The sequence below is a fragment of the Myxocyprinus asiaticus genome, chromosome 13, assembly GCF_019703515.2.
Source record: "Myxocyprinus asiaticus isolate MX2 ecotype Aquarium Trade chromosome 13, UBuf_Myxa_2, whole genome shotgun sequence".
Taxonomy (NCBI): domain Eukaryota; kingdom Metazoa; phylum Chordata; class Actinopteri; order Cypriniformes; family Catostomidae; genus Myxocyprinus; species Myxocyprinus asiaticus.
In genome coordinates this window covers 30349094-30375836 of record NC_059356.1, presented here as the reverse complement: position 1 = coordinate 30375836, position 26743 = coordinate 30349094, and the positions used below count along the sequence as shown (strand labels likewise).

The 26743-nt window shown below is 36.0% G+C and overlaps 1 protein-coding gene across 1 annotated transcript; it reads right to left on the bottom strand.

Annotated features, from left to right (window-relative positions):
* Positions 1-4000: 4000 nt before the first annotated feature.
* On the bottom strand, positions 4001-26019 carry LOC127450802 (protein kinase C and casein kinase substrate in neurons protein 2-like). Its single transcript, XM_051715166.1, has 10 exons — positions 25725-26019; positions 21070-21132; positions 18761-18917; positions 12675-12910; positions 12187-12342; positions 11733-11908; positions 11499-11619; positions 9184-9257; positions 8895-8974; positions 4001-6228 (listed from the first exon to the last, which is right to left on the bottom strand). The coding sequence occupies exons 2-10, from the start codon at positions 21127-21129 to the stop codon at positions 6119-6121; spliced, it is 1170 nt and encodes a 389-aa protein (XP_051571126.1). The 5' UTR covers positions 21130-21132; positions 25725-26019; the 3' UTR covers positions 4001-6118.
* Between the last annotated feature and the right edge of the window lie 724 nt (positions 26020-26743).

The following is a 26743-nucleotide window of genomic DNA, read 5'->3' as shown; positions in this document are numbered from 1 at the left end:
GTTTCATAAGCGAAACAACCCTTACGTAATAGGCCATAAGTCAGACAGTCTAATCATCGTGGCTCTGTTAATTTCTACAAAGTTGCTTTCAACAATGCTCATTTATCCATGTTTTTTTTTTTATCGGAATTGATGTTGATCTAAATGAATAATCTAGAGATGAGGAACACACAGATGAGAGTTATTTATCAGCATATCATTCTTGATTGGCAGCAGACAAAAAAAAAAAGGACAATCCTTCTTTTAAGCACACATTGAAAGTGGAGTTTATATCAGCACATGAGTCTTCATTAAGATATGCTTTTTGCATTATGTTTGTGATGTAATTGTTTGATTGGTTGTTTTTGCCAAGATCTGTGTTAAATATGTAAAGCTATTTTTAATATCAGCTCCTGTTTTTTACCTCTATGTTGATGTGCAGTTGACAAACTGTAGGAAAAAATATAGATCTGCTGTGTTCTTAGAACACTTAGGCATTTTACTGAAGTGAACTGATATGTAGACATGCTTTTTTATACATGAAAAATTATGGACGTTATTGAAACTCATAATTATTATAAGACTATTACTGTTGTCTTTTGATAAAAGTCATGCTCAGCAGCTCACAAAATGTAGGGAAATTATAGATTTTCTTTGTTCTTATAATGCTTAAAACTACTAAAGTCTCTTTGTAGATCTGTAGACATACTAATTTTAAAGGATTAAAAATTTCTTTTGATCGTTGATTCAGTGACTAACTAATTTCACACAAGACACTCATTTGTCAGCACATTCTGGTATTACCAGAATTGGTCACTGAACAAATAATTAAATGGATCTGAACAAACTTTGGTGAACGTAGTCAAAACACTCAAGCCACCTGGATAAATTTTAAAAATAAATAGTGCACACGCACAATTGTCATTATTGTAATTGATTAAATTATATATTCAGGACCAGCTTGTGCTCTGTCTTTTATTTTCATGTGTGAAACAGAAGCAAGTCTTTTTGCAATTAATTTGCAATACTTTAATCTTTAAAATACTACAGATATTAAAAGTATATAATATGTATATATTTATATAATACTTATACTTGTATATTAATATATACTATAATATATTAAGGCTGCACTGTAAGTGTTGGGTCTGTGTGAGCACAGCAGGAATCTGGTCACCCTAGAATAAATTCTTCTTTCCTTTCTATCAGACAGTAATGTTCAATAGAACACATTGTTCACAGCATTTATACATATTTAAATTAATTCTGCCTGTGTACCAACAATCATCCATGCAATTATCTAATCAGCCAATCGTGTGGCAGCAGTGCAGTGCATAACAAATTGCAGATATGGGTCAGGAGCTTCAGTTAATGTTCACATCAACCATCAGAATGTGGAAAAAAATGTGGTCTCAGTGATTTCAACCATGACATGATTGTTGGTGCCAGACGGGCTGGTTTGAATATTTCTGTAACTGCTGATCTCCTGGGATTTTCACACACAACAGTCTCTAGAATTTACTCAGAATGGTGCCAAAAACAAAAAAACATCCAGTGAGCAGCAGTTCTGTGGATGGAAATGCCTTGTTGATGAGAGAGGTCAACAGAGAATGGCCAGACTGGTTCAAACTGACAAAGTCTACGGTAACTCAGATAACCGCTCTTTACAATTGTGGTGAGAAGAATATCATCTCAGAATGCTATTCTGAGATGTGAGTTGGCACAGTTTTGGCGGCACGAGGGGGACCTACACTATGTTAGGCAGGTGATTTTAATGTTGTGGCTGATCTGTGTATATATTACACACACACACACACACACACACACACACACACAACAGTTAGTTCCATTCCTCAAATCTGATTGGACGAGAGATGTTCCATGAGGACTGATGTCTCAGAACATCAGCACTCGGACGCTTCACTGTTTATATCACTCCGCTTGTGTTCGTGCTGCTCTGAACTAAATAGTTAGAGCAGTGCAGATGTGTAAAATTTAGCCAGATTTTAGCCATAAGGTGGCGACAAAAGACAATTTTTGTGTGTAAATGAGCCAGCTGAGGTAACATGCATTTAGTCATCTGTAGCGCTGTCAGTCAGTCCATCAGTCAGTCTTCATTTTCACACATGATTTCTCGGATTACTCCTACACTACTAAAGCTGGGAAATAGCTTTAAACTAACAACTTCAGCATTAAGGATTATCACAGCTGAGAGACACAACAGACTGATTAATTACACAAACTCAAGGCGCTTATCTCTTACTGGAGTTTCCACATTAGTGAGGATATACTGCTCAAAATGGCGGAGGATATTGCGGTTTCAGTAGTGAATGACTCTGGCACTGGCTACCGCAAAATAGGGAGGAATACCCCCTAGGCTAGTTTTCCACAGAGAAAACAGGATGCATTTAATCAAAATTACATTATCTTCAGAAACTGACTTAAATATTAGAGCAACTCTGCTTGGGAGTGGCAACAGACAGACACAGGTAATCACACATACAACACACACACATCCTTGTTTCTCCAATAACTTTTAAGAAACAGCCCAAGCCATGATACTAGTTCTATAGTGACGTTTTTGAGAGGCTTGGACACATCATTTGGTTTGAATATATACACTACCGGTCAAAAGTTTTGAAACACTTGACTGAAATGTTTCTCATTATCTTATAACTCTTTTGATCTGAAGGCGTATGCATAAATGTTTGAAATTAGTTTTGTAGACAAAAATATAAATATGCCACCATATTAATTTATTTCATTATAAAACAGGAGTGAGTGCATTATTGCAATCTTGTATCTTGTCATCTCACCCTCATCTTGTTCTGTAGGGATGTATGCTCATGAAAGTCTTACATAATCATGTTTGTGCCGCTAAAGAGTAAGAGCAGTGCAGATGTGTAAAAAGCTATATGCATCTCTTTACATATATTTTTGTGATATCGCAGATTTTAGCCAGCAGATGGCGACAAAAGACACATTTCAAGGATGTAATCAAATATTCAAGATTTGGAGGAAACAACTGCAAATGTTTAAGAATCAATAATTGAAAACCTCAAATTGATCAACCTCTAATCTGAACATTGTGGCAGCGGGCAGACGATGGTGGTTAGCCTGGTGGTTAGTGATTCTTTGTAAAGTCATTTCAGGTGGTATTGGCAATAGGATGGGTTTTCTGAGCAGAACATTTTAGTTTTCATTTAGTGGGCACCCCTTATCACAGGGGTTGGAACAACATTGTTGGTTGTCCCCCCAAATGAGAACACTGTTCTCAAATATGTTTGGTTATAGTTACTCTGACACTGATACATTTGCGTGAGGTTGTTGGATTGCTTTGTGCTTAAATCGGCAGTGCATGCATGCAATGAGAGCAAGTAAGCATGCAGCTTTTCACTGCATTCTGAACTGAACACTTATATCAGAATTTTTGTTTGGTAAACACTGTGGCTGTGAGAGTTTATAAAACTGAATCAAACCACATTTTGGTTGCGTCACTGACCTACATATTGCTCATGCCAGCTCTTCTTAGCATGAGCATTGTTTAATTTTTTCCCTGTGAGGAATTTTATTAAGAGAGCCAGCACTCTTCAGCACATTTATGGGCTGTGTTTGTTCTTGCAAAGGTGAAAGGGTAATGTTGCTCAAACCTGTGGGAAAGAAACTGACCCTTTGAAAATTTCACAGTGGGCACATTTCTGATTCATACTCAGTGATGCAGGATAAGTGTATATGTGAGTGTGAATATGTGTGACAACCACTCAGGGCAACTCACTGAATGATCCGACACTATTAAGACATGAGCTGCAGGGTCCACTGGAGCTGAAATCAGGAGAAATGTGTGCAGGATGACTCATATGTATGAACACACACACACACACAAATATTCATTTACAGTCCCATATATTTGCAGTTGCACTTGTGGAACATGGCCCCAGGACACGCATGGTGTGAAATATGAATCATAATAATGTTTATGTAATAAATGTTTTTCCACTATTAAAAAGAGCAAGACTCAACATAATCTTTATCCCTTTTAATACTGCTTGCAATAGATTAATTATGGTGCATAAGATACTTCCAGGATCCAAGTGTAATTTACTCTTACTATGGTACAAACAAATAATACCCTAATTTGCATACACACAGTTTCTTTGGTTAGTATGACATCTTATACACAACAGAAATACACAAGAAGAGACCTCGGTGGGGTCTGATAACCTTAAAGTGGTGATGATTAATATTGCCTTAGTGTAACTACAACTACAGTTAAATGTGAGACAGATGACACTTAATGACAGATCCAAAGCAGATTACACATAGCATATGATCATATTAACACACATTTGGCATGAAATGTGTAGCTGTAGATGACAACAGTAACCATCTGGCCCTCAGGCATCAGTATAATGTAACACTCATACTGTAACTTATCAATAGAAATATGTCATTGATATAATGTAAATAAACACTAAAATCTTTGGCATGAGACATTGTCCTTAAAATACTCAAAGTGAAATATTTGGCACTGTGTAGGTTCATGCATCAAGGCCATTCTCTTTATATTCTCTTTAAATATTAGATGATTTCCGTACCTATTCATATCATAAACGAATGAAAATCTCTACATGTTTTGATTGTCTTCGTTAAAAGGATAGCTCACCCAAAAATGAAAATTATGTCATTGCTTACTTTCAAAACTGTGTGACTCATTCTTATGTGGAACACAAAAGGAGTTAGGCTGAATTTACAGTTTCAATGTAAGGAAAAAAAAAGATGTTATAAAAAAAATGGTGACTGAGATTAACGTATTGCCATCTCTAGTTGATAGCAAAAGAGCAAGTCACTCAATCTTCAATGCAGAGTGTTTATTTCATAGGCAACAAAACATTTTTAAAAAAGCCAACACGCATAGGCAGACTAGCTGCCTTCCTCAGGGCATGAGTATATACATACCCCAGTTCCTTATTATTGGCAGCAGCCAATGAGCTTCAGTCATAGATCAATCATTCAAATTAGTACAATTAGTCGCAAAACAGTGAGTATATCAACATCCACATAATACAATGATCAATCAACAACAATATACATTTACAAAAACTCCAAAAAACCACACTATTTACATACTTAGCAAATGTCATACACTCAAAAAAAAACTCACATAATTACCCCAGATAAGAAGAGCATGCACAATATGAAGAGAGATTGAGTCCACTGAATTTTCAAAAAACCTTGTTAAGTCCTAAATAACTCATAAAAACGAAGTTAAATCCAATTCACCATTTATACCCGGATACACTGTGGCACGTAATGAGTGAATCCAAAAAGACTCCTGTCTCTTTATAGTGTACCGCCATAGGATACATTTTGTTCGTTGATCTAATAGCGTGCTTATGTTCAGCAAATCGATCCTTTAGGCGTCGCTGCTGCCAATTGAGTATCACTTAAATATGGCACTGGTGTATGTATTTTCTCATGCCCTGATGAAGGCAGCTAGTCTGCCGATACGCGTTGGCTTTTCAATGTTTTGTTGCCTATGAATTAAACACTCTGCATTGGAGATTGAGTGCTTTGCTCGTTTGCTATCAATTGGCATTTGATGTTTTGACAGTAACCATTTGACATGTGGCAATGATCACCTCTCCTCATGATTCTTTTTGGATACATTTTTAAGCCTTATTAGCAGTCTTCATTTTCTATTCCTATTTTTGCCTAATATCTCCTTTTGGGTTCCATGGAAGAAAGAAAGTCACACTCATTTGGAAACACATGAGGGTGAGTAAATGATGAAAGAATTTTCCTTTTTGGGTGAGCTATCCCTTTAAAGTCACAGTATGGCACAATAAAATATTATATTAATTTGTTCTCAAGTAAGATTGTAGTGAAAGCACTTTTGGAAGCATTTTCTTTACCAACTTCAATCATCAAAGTCAACTTTAAACCTGTACAGTATCTCTGTCATCCCGTTCAGAGAAAACAAAGCAAACTTCAATAAAAATGGCTGAAACAGGCATTAACTTGGCACCTGCACAGCACAGAGCATTTAAGGACCCCAGAGCTGGATTCATTTACAGGTAGGTGCTCAGATGAATATCCCCTTAATGAGCATTATCATCAGGACTGCAAGAAATATATGGTTTTACACAACCTCCACGTAGTTAGCTGGGTAAAGACCCTCTTTCCCTCCATCCATCATGCCTCTGCACCAACCCTGATCATCCTCATCCTCGACCTTCAAAAACACTTCACCTGAACACACACATAAATGATTATACCACTATAATCATCACACTATATATTTGTGCTCAAAAGTTTGCATACCCTGGCAGAAATTGTGAAATTTTGGCGTTGATTGTGAAAATATGACTGATCATGCAAAGAAACTGTCTTTTATTTAAGGATAGTGATCATATGAAGCCATTTATTATCACATTGTTGTTTGGCTCCTTTTTAAAATCACCCAAATGGCCCTGATCAAAAGTTTACATACCCTTGAATGTTTGGCCTTGTTACAGACACACAAGGTGACACACACAGGTTTAAATGGCAATTAAAGGTTAATTTCCCACACCTGTGGCTTTTTAAATTGCAATTAGTGCCTGTGTATAAATAGTCAATGAGTTTGTTAGCTCTCACATGGATGCACTGAGCAGGCTAGATACTGAGCCATGGGGAGCAGAAAGGAACTGTCAAAAGACCTGCGTAACAAGGTAATGGAACTTTATAAAGATGGAAAGGGATATAAAAAGATATCCAAAGCCTTGAAAATGCCAGTCAGTACTGTTCAATCACTTATTAAGAAGTGGAAAATTCGGGGATCTCTTGATACCAAGCCAAGGTCAGGTAGACCAAGAAAGATTTCAACCACAACTGCCAGAAGAATTGTTCAGGATACAAAGAAAAACCCACAGGTAACCTCGGGAGAAATACAGGCTGCTCTGGAAAAAGACAGTGTGGTTGTTTCAAGGAGCACAATACGACGATACTTGAACAAAAATGACCTGCATGGTCGAGTTGCCAGAAAAAAGCCTTTACTGCGCCAATGCCACAAAAAAGCCCGGTTACAATATGCCCAACAACACCTTGACACGCCTCACAGCTTCTGGCACACTGTAATTTGGAGTGACGAGACCAAAATAGAGCTTTATGGTCACAACCATAAGCGCTATGCCTATAGTGAAAAGAATACAATCCCCACTGTGAAGCATGGTGGTGGCTCACTGATGTTTTTGGGGTGTGTGAGCTCTAAAGGCACAGGAATCTTGTGAAAATTGATGGCAAGATGAATGCAGCATGTTATCAGAAAATACTGGCAGACAATTTGCATTCTTCTGCACGAAAGCTGCGCATGGGACACACTTGGACTTTCCAGCACGACAATGACCCTAAGCACAAGGCCAAGTTGACCCTCCAGTGGTTACAGCAGAAAAAGGTGAAGGTTCTGGAGTGGCCATCACAGTCTCCTGACCTTAATATCATCGAGCCACTCTGGGGAGATCTCAAACATGTGGTTCAAGCAAGACGCCCAAAGACTTTGCATGATCTGGAGGCATTTTGCCAAGACGAATGGGCAGCTATACCACATGCAAGAATTTGGGGCCTCATAGACAACTATTACAAAAGTCTGCACGCTGTCATTGATGCTAAAGGGGCAATACACAGTATTAAGAACTAAGGGTATGCAGACTTTTGAACAGGGGTCATTTCATTTTTTTCTCTGTTGCCATGTTTTGTTTTATGATTGTGCCATTCTGTTATAACCTACAGTTGAATATTAATCCCATAAGAAATAAAATGTGTTTTGCCTGCTCACTCATGTTTTCTTTAAAAATGGTACATATATTTCCAATTCTCCAAGGGTATGCAAACTTTTGAGCACAACTGTACATATGTAACTGTACATATACAAACACACTGTAGACACACCCATACTGATACAACTCTTCATATGCCCATACACTAATGCACTAATTTCTACATATCTCTTTTTCATTATTTGTAGGCTGTCTATTTTCTAGTGATGTTAACGTGATGTCATGATTAGCAATAAATAAATAAATAAAAATTGTACATCTGAATTTTCAAGATACCTACTCAATTTGAATTGAGGCTTATAGTACTTAACGGCAGGTCCAGGACAATCTTGAGAACAGCTGTTTGTTAAATGGTATGGTTTTGTTTCTAATACTATTTAACTCAGGGTAACACTTTATAATAAGGTTACATTTGTTAACATTAGTAGTAAATTAGGCATCACGAACTAACAATCAACAACATATTTATTGACTGTATTTATTAATGTTTGTTAATGTTAGTTAGTAAAGATACAATTGTTCATTGTCAGTTTATGTTAGTTCATAATGCATATCCTAATGTTAACATACACTATACAAATTGTGATTTAAAAAAAATGTGTTGGTATATGTTTAACATTAACCAAGATTAATACATGATGTGAAAAGTAGTGTTCATTGTTAGTTCATGTTAACTAATTTTGTTAACTAACGTTAACAAATGGAACCTTATTTTAAAATGTTACCAAACGTTTTTTAAACTTTATTATTAAATGTCTTGTGGTGTGAAGCCCACATTTTCTTGATTCTAATAGTTGTTTCCATTGATGTTTTGAATTTATGAAAATAATACAAATTACCATAAAGGGACTTTAAAAAACCAAAGGTAATTGTTAGCTTTAAAGCTATCAAATGGCTTAATCTGTCCTGCGGTGTTACAAAGTGTCCTGTCTATTTGTTGCTATTCTATTCTATTCTTCTGACTATATTTCTTCTGACAATCAGGCAGCATGGGAGTCATTATAAAGTCAGGCACATTTAATGGCGACACCTACATTATACAGACGTATACAGTAATACTATGAATGCACAGCCACACAAATATGGACAAAAACAGCTTACCTGCTTTAAAGGACAGTTCATCTGTCTCCTGTCCAACATAGTCATAGAGAGCTCTGACTCTCACCCCTCCAATCATTACACTGAAACAAAGTTTTTGATAGACTTTAACGAAGATTGACAAAATCAATAATACAATACACTGCATCAAATGATAACAAGGCCTGAAGTTTGTACAAGCCCAGTCTGGCTTGTGCTGAATAATACTCAGGCAGCCCTGTGCTGTGAGACCCCAAGAGCACTCTAGTATATCACTCCAGTAACAAGCACAAATGAAGAAATATCAACTGACCTTCTCTCCATCACTGCTGCTTTCTGCTCAACCTCGTTCTTTCCCTTTTTATGTTTCTTGTCTGGAGTCCACTCCTAAAATAGAGAAAGAACAGAGACAGAGTGAGTGAAGGAGTAAATATGTTTTTTTTTTGTTTTTGTTTTTTTTTGCAGAACAGAACGCAGTCTATTTGAGGATGCACTTCTGTGATATACATAAATATATTAAATGACAACACAACAACAAGCTTCACGCTAATACCCTTATTTACACAGCATGAAGTAAAGCCAGATAAAAATGCATTATTCTCAAAACAATACCCACACATCACTAAGAGAAAATGTCACTCTCGAACTGAACCAAGAGTTATTAGTGGTGCTTTCTAAGGCAACATCCCTATTACCATTGCTCAAACCTAGAGTTAGGGTTTTGAAAAATATAATGTATCATACTGAGACATGAGGGTGAGTTCTTTTGACTAGGGCAACCACCTTGCATTCCCCCAGAATACCCTAGCAACAGTGGCGTTTTCTCCAAGGAGGCAAAGGAGGCAGTGCCTCCCCAAAAATATGGGTGTAAATAATAATCGATTGTACATAAATAAAACAAATAAAATATTACAAAATGTGAACTCAGCTAATGTGTATAGCAGTCATATTTCTAAAGTCACTCTGTCAAATAGTGACACAAGCGGATAAATCCCCGCCTCTCATGCTCTTGTCCTTGCAGCGTGTCTCCGCAGATCACTGTGAATTAGAGGAACTGATGTAAGTGGAGAAAAAATTTGCACAGTAAACAACTAACCGACATGGAGAATGCCACTTTTGGTCATATCCAAATCATAATGAACTTGAAATTACTTGAAAACATGTAATGGTGTGTCAGTGAGCCGCTTTTTAGTGAACACTCGCTTTTACAGGTACGGATCTGTGCCATCGTGAAACCTGCGGTGATTACCAAGGAGTAGATGACTAATGATGCAAACATAAGGTGACTATAAAAAATAAAAAAATAGGCGAACAGATAAAATATAGATTATATATGCTTGTTGCTGTATTACTGTAGGCCTAGGTATTGTTTTTGAAGGAATGTAAAAATAATAATAATAATTATTTTAAAATGCATAAACTTTTTAGTTTTAGTATTTTGAAATATATGTTGTTGCAGTCATGTTTAAGTATGTGACTATTTTATATAAGCCTACTTTTTATATCATATGTTGTGACATATCAGATTTCAGATTTGTATGGGTTTAATCTGAAAGCTATGTAAACGTCAGATGGAACCGAAACATGAATTTACATTAGACTAATAAACAAACAAACAAACAAACCCTGAGATGGCGCTCTACCACATGCCACTGCCTAGCAAACCACCTAGAAAGGCAACCACATGGCAATCCTCTGACAACCACCACAACACCATAGCATCATGGTGAGTTTTGCACTAGCAAGCAGTACTCATATATTGTTCAGAAAAGGGGTGATTCTAATGAAATCTATCAATAAAATGTCCTTGTCCTATTTTAATCCAAAATAAAAAGAAATATACAGATACAGAAGGGCCATTTAAAATTTTTACAGAGATATTATTTTCATGACCGTCATGCACATCTGTCCCCCAATTCTCATTAGAGCAATGTAACAAAAATTATATCATTATTAAAATTGCAAAGTATTTATACATCACTTGAGTACTCCCTTGGTACTGCCTTTAATTTCCACTGATTTTTAATTTAAAAAAGAATTGTATAACAACATCTTTTTTAATGTTAAACAGCAAAATTGAAAAAAGAAAAGGACTGTTACGGTAATGAGAATCTAAGCGATTCTCACAAAACCTCATGGAAATTTTCTTGTCCTATTTTACTCCAAAATCTAAAGAAAGAAATAAGAAATATATTTTGCATATATATCAAATGAAGCCTATTGAGGCTAATAAGATTTTTTACAAAGTGACATTATTTGCATGACAGTTACGCACATTTAACCCCCCAATTCTCATTACCGCATTGTGACAAAAATTATACTATTTAAATAGCAAAGTATGTATACATCATAGTAGTACTCCCTTGGTACTGCCTTTCATATTTGCTGATTTTATTTCAAGACATAATTGTATAACAGCAAATATAATGTACCGTAACAGCAAAAATAATAGCTCAATGCAAAAAAACCCTAATGGTCCTAAATGTAGGCTTCATTTTCTTTATGCAAAATATTCTTTCATATTTGTTTCTTTGATATTTTCTTGACAGGTTTCAAGAGAAAAACCTGAATGTAAAAAGTTTGTCAGTGTATATGTGTTTGCTATGTACACTGTATAAATGTATATACTTGGAACTGAGGCCAGTCAGTGGGCATGCCTGGCCCATGTGTGTTCTTCCACCAGCGCAAATCTTCCTGCTCACTGATGGACATCAGAGTGTTGTGGAGCTCATTATACACCGCTTTCACACTAACAGAGAGAGAGAGAGAGAGAGAGAGAATGAACAATACTTAGAGTTATATGTGAAGTTTACTAAATTGCTATTTTTTACCAATGTGACCCTTCTTACACTTAAATTATACCTATCATTATTGGTGACATCCAAGTGTCTGTGGATGGACAGGAAAGCCTGTTTGAGGAAGCTTATCCTCTTCCTTTCCTCCTCTTGTGATTGGTCAAAGATAGACTCCATTTCCTCCATGTAGCGAGGAGCATAATGTGTAACTTCCTCCAGAACCTTCTCATAGCGGGCTCGCACCTGAACACAGGAATGTAGTCAATCGGTACAATCATCAGGTTTGTTTTCTTTGCACCCATTCTCCAGATTCTCTCTTTTTCTCTGTCTGTAGAGTGCTATGGGGTGATTAATGCTTGATCTTTAAGTGAGACATATTTTGTGCATATTTTGGATTTCACTTCAGCATTATGCAGCCTGCAAATATAAATGAAGGTCTTTTCTGCCTCCTTTTCCTGGCTTTGTCAATGATGGATCAATTGAAAGTCTCCATCTTTTTCTCTATCTCTTCTGACACTTACTTTCTCAGTCTCCTGATGAGCCAGCTCAGTCTCCTCTTGGATCTTCCTCTGTTTCTCGATGGCAATGTCAGGGTTTCCTTGGGTGTGGGCCTCCCGCTCACGAGCCATGTGTTCCTTACGGCAAGCTTTGTGAAATGTTGCCCTTGCCTTCTCTAGCTGTTGCAAGAACACACATCCAGCTGTCAGATTCAGTATTGCATATGGTATACTTGTAAAACGCATACAGTTATTTTAATTATTGCAAACAAATTATTTGCTAACATAGAGCAACACTTTCTGAATGTGTGCTCTTACAGTAGATGCGAAACACTGCTAATATTGTTGACACAGATCTTTTGACAATTAATCAGAAAATTAATGGAACGTGTGCCAGCCAATCAGAATCAAGAATTCAACAATGGTGTGGTGTATTGCTGCTTTATCCAGCATCTGATTGTTTGATAGACTTTAGTTCTGTTAGCGAAATAATAACCCTAAAACTGCATTACCTTCTTCAGTCTCTTGGCCCAGGGCTTCTGAGCACGTGAGAAACCTGTTTCAAAGTCTTGAGACTCTTTGAAACCTCCAAATATCTTCTTATGGAAAGTCTCCTTTTGCCATGTACGGATGCGGTCTCCGTCCTCCGACACCAGAGCACGGCAGATGGAGGAGTGCAGTGAGGAGAGGCGGTTAGCAGAGGAGAGGAAACACTGCCACGCTCGCAACAGAGAGCCATATAGAGGACCTGCACACAGATTATGAGGGAAAGATACATGGGCGAGTAAAGAAACTCATGAAATGAATGAATGGACCTGTTAAATCCGTATATCATTCATTCATTTCATATTCAATTAGGAATTCAAAATCGGAAAAACAAAAAATGACTTATTTCATTATTCGTTTACAAAACCAATATTATAAATAATAATGACTTGTTTTTCGTAATTTTGATTTAATGCTCGAGTTAAAAATAGGAAATTGGAAAAATAGCCACGGGAAACTGTGCCTCCACATGCTGTGAGTCTCCGCTGTGTCATGCACAGCAAGCCACGTGATAAGATGCGCGGATTGATGGTCTCAGAAGCGGAGGCGACTGAGACTTGTCCTCCGCCACCCGGATTGAGGTGAGTAACTGCGCCACCACGAGGACCTAATAAGTAGTTGGAATTGGGCATTCCAAAATTGAGAAGAAGAGGGGATACAATTCTAATAATAATAATAAAAATTAAAAAAAAAAAAAACATTTCACAGGTTTTAGTAGATCGCCATAGTGATGGCTGTGCATATGAATGTACAGTATTCACTTATATTATGGAGAGAGAAAAGAATCACTAAAATTAACAAGAAAAGATTATTTTCACATTCCAAACGTTGTAGTAACTTCCCAGTGGGCAGACTGACTTACTACAGGTGAGATTTTTTCAGTAGGTCCAATAATATGAGTAGTATTCGATTATTTTAAAAATGAATTAACTCAAATTCACCAAAATGTTATTTTCACATTCCAAAGGTTGTAGTAAGGACTGACATACTACAGGTGAGATTTTTACAGATAGTCAGTCTATCCACTGGGAAGCTACTATAACATTTGAAATGTGAAAATAACATTTTCAGGAATTTTTATTGTTTATCCTAAAATAACCTAATACTGTACTCATATTATTAGATTTACTGTAATAATCTCACCTATCGTAAATCAGTCTATCTACTTGGAACTTACTACAACCTTTGGAATGTGAATATAAAATTTGGGTGAATTATTATTTATATATTTTAAATAATCTAATACTGTATTCTTATTACTGGATTTACAGTAAAACTCAGTCTATTAACTGGCAACCTACTACAACATTTGGAATGTAAAAGTGTGCTTTTAATGTTTTATGTTTAACTTGCACGTCAACGAAATGTGTGATTGTACACCGCCTGAGTTTCAAAGTGAGTGGAATTTTCAGACGGTCCCTTAAGTACGCTAAGCAATGAAAGTGCATCAGAATATTTTCAGTCATAATTCTGCAGCTGCCACACCAACTGACAGTTCTGAGTGCAGTGCTTTATGTCTGTATAATACAGTTATATACCATTTATATTTATATACCATAACATCAAGCCAAGTGTACGAAATCTTTGCAAATTTGCCGCTGGCAGAGAGCGCGGGTACGAGAAACCGAATATCTAAAAAATATCTAATCTGAAACTAACTTTACCCCGCAGTGGGAGCTTAGGTGTGAGGGACTTGCTAATCATGGAAATTATGCTAAAGGAAGTTCATGAATACTCATCTCTCAAAAGTTTGTCCAGTGAATTTAAAGTCAGCATTTACACATCGCCTTCACATTTGTCCGATAATAAAAGGCACACAAAACTGCCGTGTATACGACCCAGTAGGTAAAGGCCACCCATATTCCCATTCAAAAACATGGATGTCAGAATGATCTGAGCTTGAAATTAGTACTCTTCGCTGCCATGTAAATACCCATTGTCTTATATTAAATATTAAATATAATAATATATTCCAATTTATTTGTTATTATTATTATTATTATTTATCATTTGTTATTTACTGTTGTAGCTGTTATAATTCACTGGCATGAAAGCGCATCTGTCTTGGATGCACCCTACGTTAAATCTGTATATTCCCTGAACCGCATCTTTCTTTGTTCATCGCACTGCAATATGTAAAAAATAAAATAAACCGATTCTTTAAATACTCTCTGATGATTTCTCATTTAAAAAACGCACGAAATACTGATGTCAATTTAAAACGCTTATTTAAAGCAATCAAACTATAGCTACCTTAGACTAATTATTAGTACAAAAGGTGTCCCGACTGTAAGTCAACCATGACACGGTACATGACTTGTAAAATCGGGACTGTCCCCGGTTTTTAAAGTGACGTCTGGTCACCCTAACTGCGAATGCCAGCTGATTCTCCAGTGCAGTGTGGACCACCAGTGACCAACTGATCAGCTGCACTACATGGTACCACTTATAAATGAATGAAACAAGTTGTGTGGCACGAAGAAGGATAACTGTGAGAAGACATATGGCATAAAGATTGAGAGATTAATCTTAATAAACATCTTAATAATATGTATGTGTGAGTGTGTGTGTGTGTGTGTGTGTGTGTGTGTGTGTGTGTGTGTGTGTGGGGTGGGGGGGTAGGGGGGGGGCAGGTTTAAGTGGTTTACCAGGACTTTTGTTTAGGTTACAAACTGGTAATTACAAGGATATTATGCTATAAATGTGGTTTATGAGGACATTTCTACTGTCCCCATAAATCAAATCGCTTAAAAAAAATACTAAACAATGTTTTATTGAAAATGTAAAAATGCAGAAAGTTTTTTGTGAGGGTTAGGTTTAGGGGTAGGGTTAGGGAATAAGAATCTATAGTTCGTACAGTATAAAAATAATTATGTCTATGGAGAGTCCTCATAATGATAGCTGCACCAACGTGTGTGTGTGTGTATGTGTCACTCTGTCCTAATATTGAATCGCGTGAAGCCGAAACCCTGTCTGCGTGGAGTGGTGGTGGTGTAGTGGGCTAAAGCACAGAACTGGTAGCAGAAGGTTGCCAGTTTGATCCCCACAGCCACCACCATTGAGCAAGGCACTTAACTCCAGGTTGCTGCAGGGGGATTGTCCCTGTAATAAGTGCACTGTCAGTTGCTTTGGATAAAACCATCTGCCAAATGCATAAATGTAAAATGTCTGCATTCAGTGGACATTTTGCAGTTGTGTGTAGTCACTGTGTCTGACTACTTGAAAACAGAGATAGCTCAGCTGCAATAAACGTGGTTAGTTTTGGAGAATAAGTGGTAAAGAATTTAATATTAACTGAGACGAATTCACCTGAACAATTAAACAGCACAGAACTTTTATTCTGTCTCACAGCATTGAGAAAGACAATGGTGCAGGTTGACCAATCAGAAGAAAGGGGCGTTTCAGGCCCACCCATATGTGCGAATCAAATATTCAAGCCATATATTAGCGAAATCAAATAATCAAAAATGCACAGTGTCCAATGGCTATTTTTCCAATTACCATTAAATCGAAATTACGAAAAACAGTCATTATTTATTTTTTAATATTGTTTTTGTAAACAAATAATGAAAAGTCATTTTTTGCTTTTCCGATTTTGAATTCCTAATTGAACACGAAATGAACGAATGATACACGGATTCTGTTAGGGCCACTAAAAGTAACTTCAGAAGATTAAACTCTTCTCATATAAAACTGAGGTCACAGCTCTGTAACTATAAGACTGTCTGTCCTATTATTCACAAAAGACTTCCATGGCATGATATGGAGTATGTTGAGAATGGCATACTACCATACTACAATGCTATTTTTTCAGATTTCAGTATGTATACTCTCCATATCATGCACATTTTCTGTATGAAACAGGAAATTTTGGATGATTAAATACATTTGCTAAAATGTGTAATACACAACCACAGTACACTGTGTGGGATACCGTAGCTCAGGATTTTTCATTTCCAGTATGTAAATACTACCTTTGATTATTACTATCAGTTGTGATTGTAAGTATCAATCAACTATTATTATTACCGTGATTATAAATAAACTGTGATTATAAATATCAACTGTGATTGTTACTGTCAACTGCGATTGTTACTATCAACTGCAATTATAAATAAAAACTGATTATTACTGTCAACTGCGATTGTTACTGTCAGTTGTACTTATAAACATCAATTGAGATTATTACGGTCAACTGTGATTCTAAATATGAACTGTGATTATTACTGTTAACTGTGATTTCAAATATCAACTGTGACTGTTACTGTCAACTGCAATACTATATGACAACTGATTTTTACTGTCAACTGTGATTATTACCATCAACTGTGAATATAAATATCAACTGTGATTTGTCCTGTCAACTGTGATTATAAATATCAACTACGATTATTACTGTCAACTAGGATTATTACTGTCAACTGTAATTATATATATCAACTGTGATTGTTACTGTCAACTTCGATTACAAATATCATCTCCGATTATTACTGAAAACTGTGATTTTAAATAACTGTGATAATTACTACTGTGATTGTTACCATCAACTGCGATTATAAATATCAACTGCAATTATTATTTTCAACTGGGATTATAAATATCAATTGTCATTTTTACTTTAAACTGTGATTATTACTGTCAGCTGTGATTATAATTATCAACTGCAATTATAAATATCAACTTTGATTATTATTTTTGACTGTGAATATGAATATCAACTGTGATTATTACTGTCAACTGTGATTATAAAAAGCAACTGCGATTATTAGTTTTAACTGCGATTATTAGTTTTAACTGCGATGATAAATATCAACTGCAAATATTATTGTCAAGTGCTATTCTACACTGTAAAAAATCCTGTTGTTTTTACAACAACAACAACAACAACAAAACAAGCAGCTGTGGTTGCCAGAATAATTATGTAAAAAATACAGCAAAAATGTAAACAACTTTACAGAACAACCTATACATTTTACAGTTTAAAACTGTTGTAAAAGATTATGTTAAATTGATAGTTAAAAATGTCATAAATTTATTAACCCTCTGAAACTGTAAAAATCTGCTTTTTACTATATAATGTATTGTTAATCACTATAAACATTACAGAAGAGCACATGATGACATGAAGTTCACTAATAGTGGCTCTTCCAGGAGCAATGACCAATAAACATGCAGAGACAGTGTTCAGTGTCACTCACACAAACACTAAACATCATCAGGGTAACAGATGTGAAATTTAAATAATGCAGTAAACATTACCTAAACTACATTAAATATAACACAGAACACCCCAATGTACATAACTGATATTAAAAATAAGAAGAAACATAACTATTCCCATAAAATATAATAAAATATGATGGATCATACAGGGAATGGTGGGAACACCCGATTATTGTTTTTTTTACTGTAATTTTAACAATAATTTACAGTAAAAAGTGCATGTACTCTCTTGTTAAACATAATGTAAATTTTTAACATTAATTATACAGGAAAATCATACTTTTTACATCTAAAAAATGCAATTTTTACAACATTTTATTGTAAAAACTACTGTATTGTCTCAAAATATATTTAAAAATGTTGCTGTATATTTTACAGTTAATACTCATTAATCAATTAACGTTTTTTTCTCTAGCATTTTGACAGTCTTTTACCATTAAAATTACAGACATTTTTTACAGTGTAAATATTAACTGTGATTATTACTGCAATCTTCTTCTTGACTCATTATATAAGACTTAAGTATTGTTTAAGTCCTTATTACACAAAAATGTAAAAAATAAATAAATAAAACAAAAAATCATAGTTGTTAAATAAAACATGCAAAATAGTGAGGTCATGACATGTGACAACATATAGTTATCATTGTTGCTACTTGCTACGTTGCTGTAATATGGTGATATTTATTTTTACATACTGTTCATTGTTTCGCTTACTATTTTTCAAATATTGCATGCAGTATATAGTATATACTGCTCAGTATGCAGTAATCAATATGCAAATATTCCATTCTGAACAGCCATGTTCAAGGACAAACTGCAATACTCACTGGCATCCACTAAAGGTTTCCACTTGTTACTCCACTCGCTAAGTTGCTGAGCATACTGCCTCTCAACCCTGGCCCTCTCCTGGAAACATGCCACTATGTCATTACATGCCTGGAAGGCATCCTCGGTCCGCTTCACTGTCTGGTGGTAGTTCCCTGGCTGAGACAGAGAAAAGAAAAATTAGAGACAAAACGAAAGACATTTATCTAGCACCTAGCACTAAAGGTAGTAATATAAAGTGTTTATGATGTCAAGAGTGGGGTATTTACTGCATGACACAGGGAAAATTTCTCCCTCTTTTATGAGAGATTGGCCTCATTTCTTTTCCAGAAGGTCACTGGGTTTGTTTGCTATGGATTAGCTGAGTTATCAGTATAGCATGAGCTTTGTATCTAATATAAACGCCCGAAGACAACATGTGGTGTGGAAAAACAGAGCATAATTCAAACATTATTCCATAAAAACATCTGTGACTAGATGAGTACCATTGAGTCGATAGAATTCAGGCCATGGTAAGCGGGGCATTACACAGACAGAGCAGTGAAAAGGGTTGATTAACTGAACTAAAAGGATAAATGAGAGAGAATGAGGAAAGAGGGTAAACAGATTGCTATTTCCATAGTAGGCATCTTGTTTGCTGATGTGGAGCGTGTTCCTCGATTTTGCTGGCAACCATTAGCAGCTCCCCCACAATTCGATTTTTCTCTCGTCTTGACTTTCTTTCTCTTTAGCTGTGGTTTGGACCATGTTTTTTTTCTCCAGTCTAAGAAAAAGTAAAACCAGCTGAGGAATCTCTGCTCTGGCCAAGAGCGGTGCAGAGCAACACCTGCCAACCAATCAGAGAAGCAGGAAGACCTAACAAATACCAAAATCCCTGTCAAACAGAATATAACACCACAGTACATTCAGCTGGCCTCAAAGTGGCAGAATATTTAAATAAAATAACAGACTAGCCTATTTAAAATCAAACCCCATTCAGTTTGTTACAGGGTGACAGAGTCTGTATTTCATCACTGAGTGTGACAGTCTTCTGCCAGTATGGTGGTTAACCAATCACAGCGCCTGGGATGTACACAAAACCCTTCAATACTCAGTTCTGGTCAGCGGCCAGCCAATTACAAGGGAGGACATGTAAAAAAAAAACCCAGCAGGCCTGTCAGACAGTGACATTGAGCAAAAGCAATGTGGTTGCTGTAAACATTATTGGTTAAAGGGCACAGGCATTTGACCAAAACTGTACCATTGGCCCACCTCCAGTGGGGATGGCAACTCAGCAAAAACAGGCTAAGGCTAAGAGGAGAGCTGAGGAGAATCTTAAACAGCTGCAAACACCTCTCAAAGCAGTAGTGAGCACTCTATAGATGTCATAGATAAGTAACAGCCAATCACCATGGAAGACTCTCCATAAATACTAATCAGATAAAAACTCCTCTAAAATGCAAATACAATTAGAAGCATAATCTTTAAACCTCTCCTTTGTGTGTGTGTGTGTGTGTGTGGTTTGCTTTTTTATATTCAAAGCTAGTTTGGAGTAATAACTTTTGCAGGAATAGCCCTAGTTTCCATATGTGGGGTATATATATACATCAACATTATGCAACAAATGCTGTCAATTGAGCTTAACTTGTATTGAACCTGGAATATTCTTTTAATTTAAATTAATACTTCTTTAATGAGTTGATGCATTTTTCCATTGTAATCCCTCTAAAATGCATTTATGCATATATATATATATATATATATATATATATATATATATATATATATATATATATGCATTTTAGGGGAAAGACAGAAAGATCAGAGAACATTACTATGTGAAAATACAATAGAGAATCAGTAATAGTAATTTAGTAATAATTATTATATAACATAATTTTTTTGCAAAGGAGAAAGAAAGTAGGACAAAATTAAAACAGTCTAATACAGTATTAAATAGCAAACTGCAGCACAATTCCCACTAATATTGGAAAACAAAAATGGGAATCAATGAAGGAACTAAAAGACAAAAGCTGAGCTCAATAAATGGGCAGAGGTGCAATGGATGAGATTAAAAAGGTTAAAGAACTCTCCATAAAACATTGTTCAGTGGTCCTCACTTAATAACCTAACAAATCTTCTCATCTGTTGCTACTCAATTGTAAAACTTTTAAAGTACTAACTTTTAGGAGTTCAAACCAAGTCAAGTTTCATCATCGCCCCATATGCATTAATGGTAATATTTAAAAAACAAAATAGAAGCGGAGGATATTTCCAAGAGGTCCATCATCCTGTCTGACACATTGCTGTCCTTTCTCCCCCTTTCACTTACCATCCAGAAACTCTTGTTATTGGCATCCTCAGGGCCTGTCTCTGCCGGCAGTGTCGACATGATCTAGAACAGAGCAAGAGAGACTGAAACATTTTAGGGTTGGGATGCAAATTAGCAATGCTCTACAGGGGTCACCCATTCTGCTAAAGTCTTTTCCATTTGTCCAGACATGTCAATAGGACACACAACTGGAATTTATTCCTAGTTTGTCCTAACAGGCAGACAAAAAGTGTATAAAATAGTCAGATATGTGTAACAGAACTGAATCTCGTTAAGTGTAGAATAATAACAAGTTGGGAGAGTGTTGTGTTTTACAAGCTTTCTTCTATTTTAATTACAGTTTATGAAGTGCTACAGAAAGTACATTGGCTGTAACAAACAAGTTAAATGGTCTTGTAGTCTAGTTCAGGAAGAAAGGAAGGACATACAAGGTTGTTTACAGAGGATCAAAGTGTTTTTTTGGATGAAAATTAAGTTGACATGTTAAAGGTTCACCCAAAAATGAAAGTCATTTTATCATTTATGTATCCCTATGTAGTTCCAAACCCATTTGGCTTTCTTCCTTCCGCAGAACAATCAAGGATAAAAGAAGAATATCCTGGCCTGTCTTTTCCATATAATAAAAGTGAATGAGAAATGGGGCTTTAAAGCTCCAAAATAAAAATAAAAAATAAAAAAGTGGTCTGTACAACTCATGCACTATATTTCAAGTATTCTTCATTCAATAGATTGTGTGAGGAACAGATTTTAATTTACCCCTCCTGAGCGTTACCTGCAACCATTGAAACAGTGAGTTGAACTGAGCCTAATTTGTAAACGATTCATTCAGACCAGTTTTGTGAGCTGGACCAATTGATTTATTGAAAAGATACCACTCTTTACCACAAGAATGATTCATTCACGAATCAGACATCCTTTCTTCTCTTATTAACTCATGAATGTGCCAAGGAGAGCTAGTGCTGAGGTCAAGATTTTTTAATCTTTTTTAATAACAACTTAATTTACAGTCTGTTCCTCACACAAAGCTATTGTATGGCTTAAGAAGACTTGGAATATAACACACAAGTCATACTGACTTTTTTTTATCATACTCTTATAGTGCTTTTGCATCCTTTTTGAAGCTTAAAACTTCCAGTCCCCATGCACTGTAATTGCATGAAAAATGCGACCAGTACATTCTTCAGAATTTCTCCTGTGAGCCACAGAAGAAAGTCATACTGGGTTGGAACAACATGAAGGTGAGTAAATGATAATAAAATTTTCATTTTTGTATGAACTAATCCTTTAAAGTGTAAAAATCTGAAACTACTCAAAACTGTTTCCAATGAGTGTTGAAGTGGCTTTTGAAGAGTACATGAGAGCTGGAGTGATTGGGTTTTACTAGTCAGACAGACAGTGCACAACATTCTCCTCTGGAATCTGCCTTGATCCAAAGCTTTGAAACTTGAACCATCCCAAAATAAACAGGGGTGAAAGTTCACCAACACCAACACATTCTCAAATACACACACAAACACACACCCTCACAGCTAATGTTCAGGCCTTCTCTTATGAGAGAACACATGCTTATGAGCTCATTGACACATGTGCTTGCAAACACCAGCACATGTGGAAGGCCAACATGTCCACACAGGAACATGTTTAAGCTGCCCCAAATGTACACACACACACACACACTTACACACATGCCATAAACACATACGCCATTGACAATTCAACATGCCTGTGGCCATTTGTCTCTGTAAATGCAATAAACCACATTGTATCACAAGACATAGTCACAGAGAGCAAGACAGCAAAAGGAAATGCAGGGACAAGATGAAAACTCTTGTTTTCCTGTCTTCATCTCTCTCTAAAACTCCCTCTCATGGGTTTGTGTCCCTCAGTGCATTATCCCATTTGGTCTCTTCCTGTCCTCCTTTCCCACTCCAGGGGTCATGGGTATTATAAATCACCCTATATTTGAACTTTGACCTCACTTCCTGTTCCCCCTCTGTTCCTCAACCTCCAGGCAGTCTTGTGCTATGTTAAAGAATATGAGCATTCTTACTTACCCAACATTTTACACTTAATTGTCTGTTTGCATTGATTCTTGAACAGCTGTTAGAAAGGTTTATTTTGTATGACCAATCTCTATTGGGTTAGGGTTAGGGTTAGCTAACCCTTTTTGGCTTATGTACCCCCACACAGACCTATCAGTAACATTAATGCCAAACCAGAAATTGGTTAATTTTACATTCATAATATACTGGATATCATTTAGCATTATAATTAATCAAGTTGTAGAAATGTATGTCTGTCAAGTGTATACTATTCCTCTACAAATGACATCCACACAAATTACACATATTTTGTGTTTTGTTTTCTTGCCTTAAAGGTGCATTTAGCAGTTTTATCCACAAACATTTTACTTCTAAAAAAAATTTAAAGTAATTTTTAAACATATGTATAAAATCACGAGTATTCAAATGAGATGAAGACTCCAGTCATATCAATAAGCTTATAAAAGCTGTTTTATTTTACATGGAGAGGTCCCCCTTATGGGAACTGCCATGTTCGGATCACATGACCAGCTGAATATTTCTGGCTTAATCTCAGTAACCACCCTGTTATTGGACACTTTCAGACATTAATTAAATTAATAATGGCTGACTGTGAATAGTGAATTTCTACAATGGCATCAGTAAGTGAAAACTATTGCATTTGAATGATGCTTCATCCATGCCCCTAAGTGTCAGTGAAAGCAGAGACTATTTAGCAGAGACAGGCCACTTCTATTAAAATTAATGGGGAGAATGACTGCCAGTCAACTAGAGAACGCTGATGCGCATTAGCTCGACAAGCTGGGAAAATTATTATTATTATTATTATTATTATTTTTATTTTTTTTAGCATAATCTGAGGTAAAGAAGCACAATTTATGATACCATTGTTGTCCGATTTTACTGCTAATTTGAAATATGTTCTTTGATCATAATCTCAACCAAACGCTTTGGAGATTTTGGTCTTTCCCCATTCATGTATATAGGAGCTGCACTTGAATGCCACTTGTTTACATAGAAAAATAGCTGCAGGAGAGTGTTCCAAAGATGGCCACCAGCGGATTGACTTGCTAAAAAGACTTTGGTGTCCAAGTTCAAGATGACATACATAACAAATACTGAGTGAACCAAGTATTGTTTCTGGTTCAAACAGCAATTGTGGCATAAAGTTGATTTGCACACACGCACACACACACACACAAAAATAAAAATAAAATAAAATAAAAATAAAATCACATTTGCAGTAAGGCACTTACAATGGAAGTGAATGGGGCCAGTCCATAAATGCGAAAATGCACAACACTTCAAAAGTACAGCCATAAGATTACACTTGCTAAAATTATTTTAATTGATATAACTGCTTTCTAACTTTATCTGTGTAAAGTTATACTCAACACTGCAACTTCATTGTCATGAAAATGAAATCCTGTAATCCCATATTGGTATTGGATATAACTTTAAAAGGTTATTAACACACTAAAATCATGTTAACATAATGTTTAAGTCTTGGGGTTATAATTTTAGCATTTAAAAACTAGCCCCATTCCCTTTCAGTGTTAGTGCCTTACTGTAATTGCTTTTTTAATAAACAAGGGGTGAGTAAAAATGATTTTATTATTATTATTTATTTTTTTCTTCTTTTTTTATTTTATTTTATTTATTTTTTTGGTAAGCAGCATTATGTGACAAATGCTGCTGATTGAGCTAAACTTGTATTGAACCTGAAACGTTCCTTTAAAATGGAACTAAATATATACATGCATTTAATAATAAAAAATAAAAAAATCATGTCATTAATTATTTTATTATATTGACAGGCCTAATATTTTTCATTTATAATTTCTGCTTTAGGCTTATAAAAACAATATTGAAATATTTCTAAGTACCCCCAGAAACATGCAGAAGTACATGTATTCCTGGTTGGAAATCACTATGCTAGATCAGTCCCAGTGAGTTACACTCAATTCTGATTCCATTATATTTAGAATTTAATAAATGGGTGATCCTAATAAACATCTCATGGGCTGAATTAAATCATCACTCATTTGGGACCAAAGAATTGTTCCCTTGTGTCATTAAATGGTGTTACAATGACAAGTAAATTAAACTATTGGGGTATTTAAAAACTTTCATGAAAAACTTATTCTAGAGAAGAATACTAAAGAATCACATTTTAGAAAAGAAAATGAACATTCATTAAAGTAAGGTAAAGCTGAGCCAAAGTTATTATAAAATGGAGATCCAATACTTTTGGAAAGATTTGAAAGGCTCTTTAATTTTGGAGCAGAGGGAATGACCCACTTCTCTGAAAATATCGTCATGACGTTGCTGTGAATCTGCCTCATCTCTCTCCACCCCCCCCCCCCCCCCTTTAAAAGCCCCTAAGACCCCTATACCCCTCACCCACCCTGGCTCCCTCTATCTCTCCTCCCCCTGTCCCCGTTTTGAGTGTCACACATAACTCAACACACACCCACACACTGAAGAAATATATAGCAACATATGAATGCCTAAGACAAAAATAGTCTATGTATCCTACAGAAGTCATCAATGCAATCCACTGCAATATGATCTATTTTACCAGAAACAGAGAAATGGAGATAATAAACTCACCTCTTACTTTTCCACAGAAAGTTTCTTTTTACTTTATGCTTTCCTCTTTAAAAGTAACAGATCACCCTCTTTCTGCTTGCTCTTCCACTTTTAAGACCAACATATGGTGTTGCCGTGTTCTTCTGGACACACTCTTTCTCCTCTTCTTTGTCTTTGACACACTGTCAGTGTTTAATGAGGTGGCTTCCTGTCAATTTCTTTCTCTCTCCTCTCCTCCCTCTCTCCTGATCCCCCTCTTTCCAAAGCAGCTGCAGACGACCAGACTTTTCGCTCTGCAGATGACCAGACTTTTCGCTCTGCGGATCATACTACATGACCACACCACTCCTCCCTTCCTCTCTCTCTCTCTCTCTCTCTCTCTCTCTCTCTATCTCTCTCTCTCTCTTTCTGCTCCTTACAGTAAAGTAGTAATGAAGTGAGAAGAGTCCAGACAATTAGTGTGTATGTGTTTCATTCAAGAATAACCCTAGAAAAGGTGGAACATACAGTACCTGTTGCACAGAACACATAAATACATGGCCTACCGAGTTTTTCTTTCCTCTTCCTCTTAAAATGCTGAATTCCACAATTCTAATACATGCCATCCCAACCCTACAGTACCCCAGGGGTGCACAACACAACAAAATTAGCAAAGCAAATAAAAGCTGAAAACACAATGAAAAAACAAAAGCACAACAAAGTTCATCTTCAACACAACAGAAATAAGCCACAACACAACAGAAAATCCACAACACAATGGATATACTGTAAAGCATAACTAAATTAAGCCACAACACTACAGAAAGACACAGCACAACAGAAATAAACCATAACAAAATGAAGTCACAGCACAACACACACAAAAGGCACAACACAACATAAAAAGCCACAGCACAACAGAAGTAAACCAAAACACAACAAAATTAAGGGTGCTTTCACACTAGCACTTTTGGTGCACACCCAGGTTCAAATGACGTCAAAGTTCAGTTCGTTTGGATGATGTGAACGCTGTTTTCCGAACTCAAGTCCGAGTCCGCTTC

Coding starts and splice junctions, on each gene's coding strand:
- LOC127450802 (XM_051715166.1), bottom strand. CDS start 21,129: ATGTCGACACTGCCGGCAGAGACAGGCCCTGAGGATGCCAATAACAAG. Junction 18,918..21,069: donor ATAACAAGAGTTTCTGGATG/GTAAGTGAAAGG, acceptor TCTCTGTCTCAG/CCAGGGAACTACCACCAGAC. Junction 9,258..11,498: donor CTGACTGGCCTCAGTTCCAA/GTATATACATTT, acceptor TCTCTATTTTAG/GAGTGGACTCCAGACAAGAA.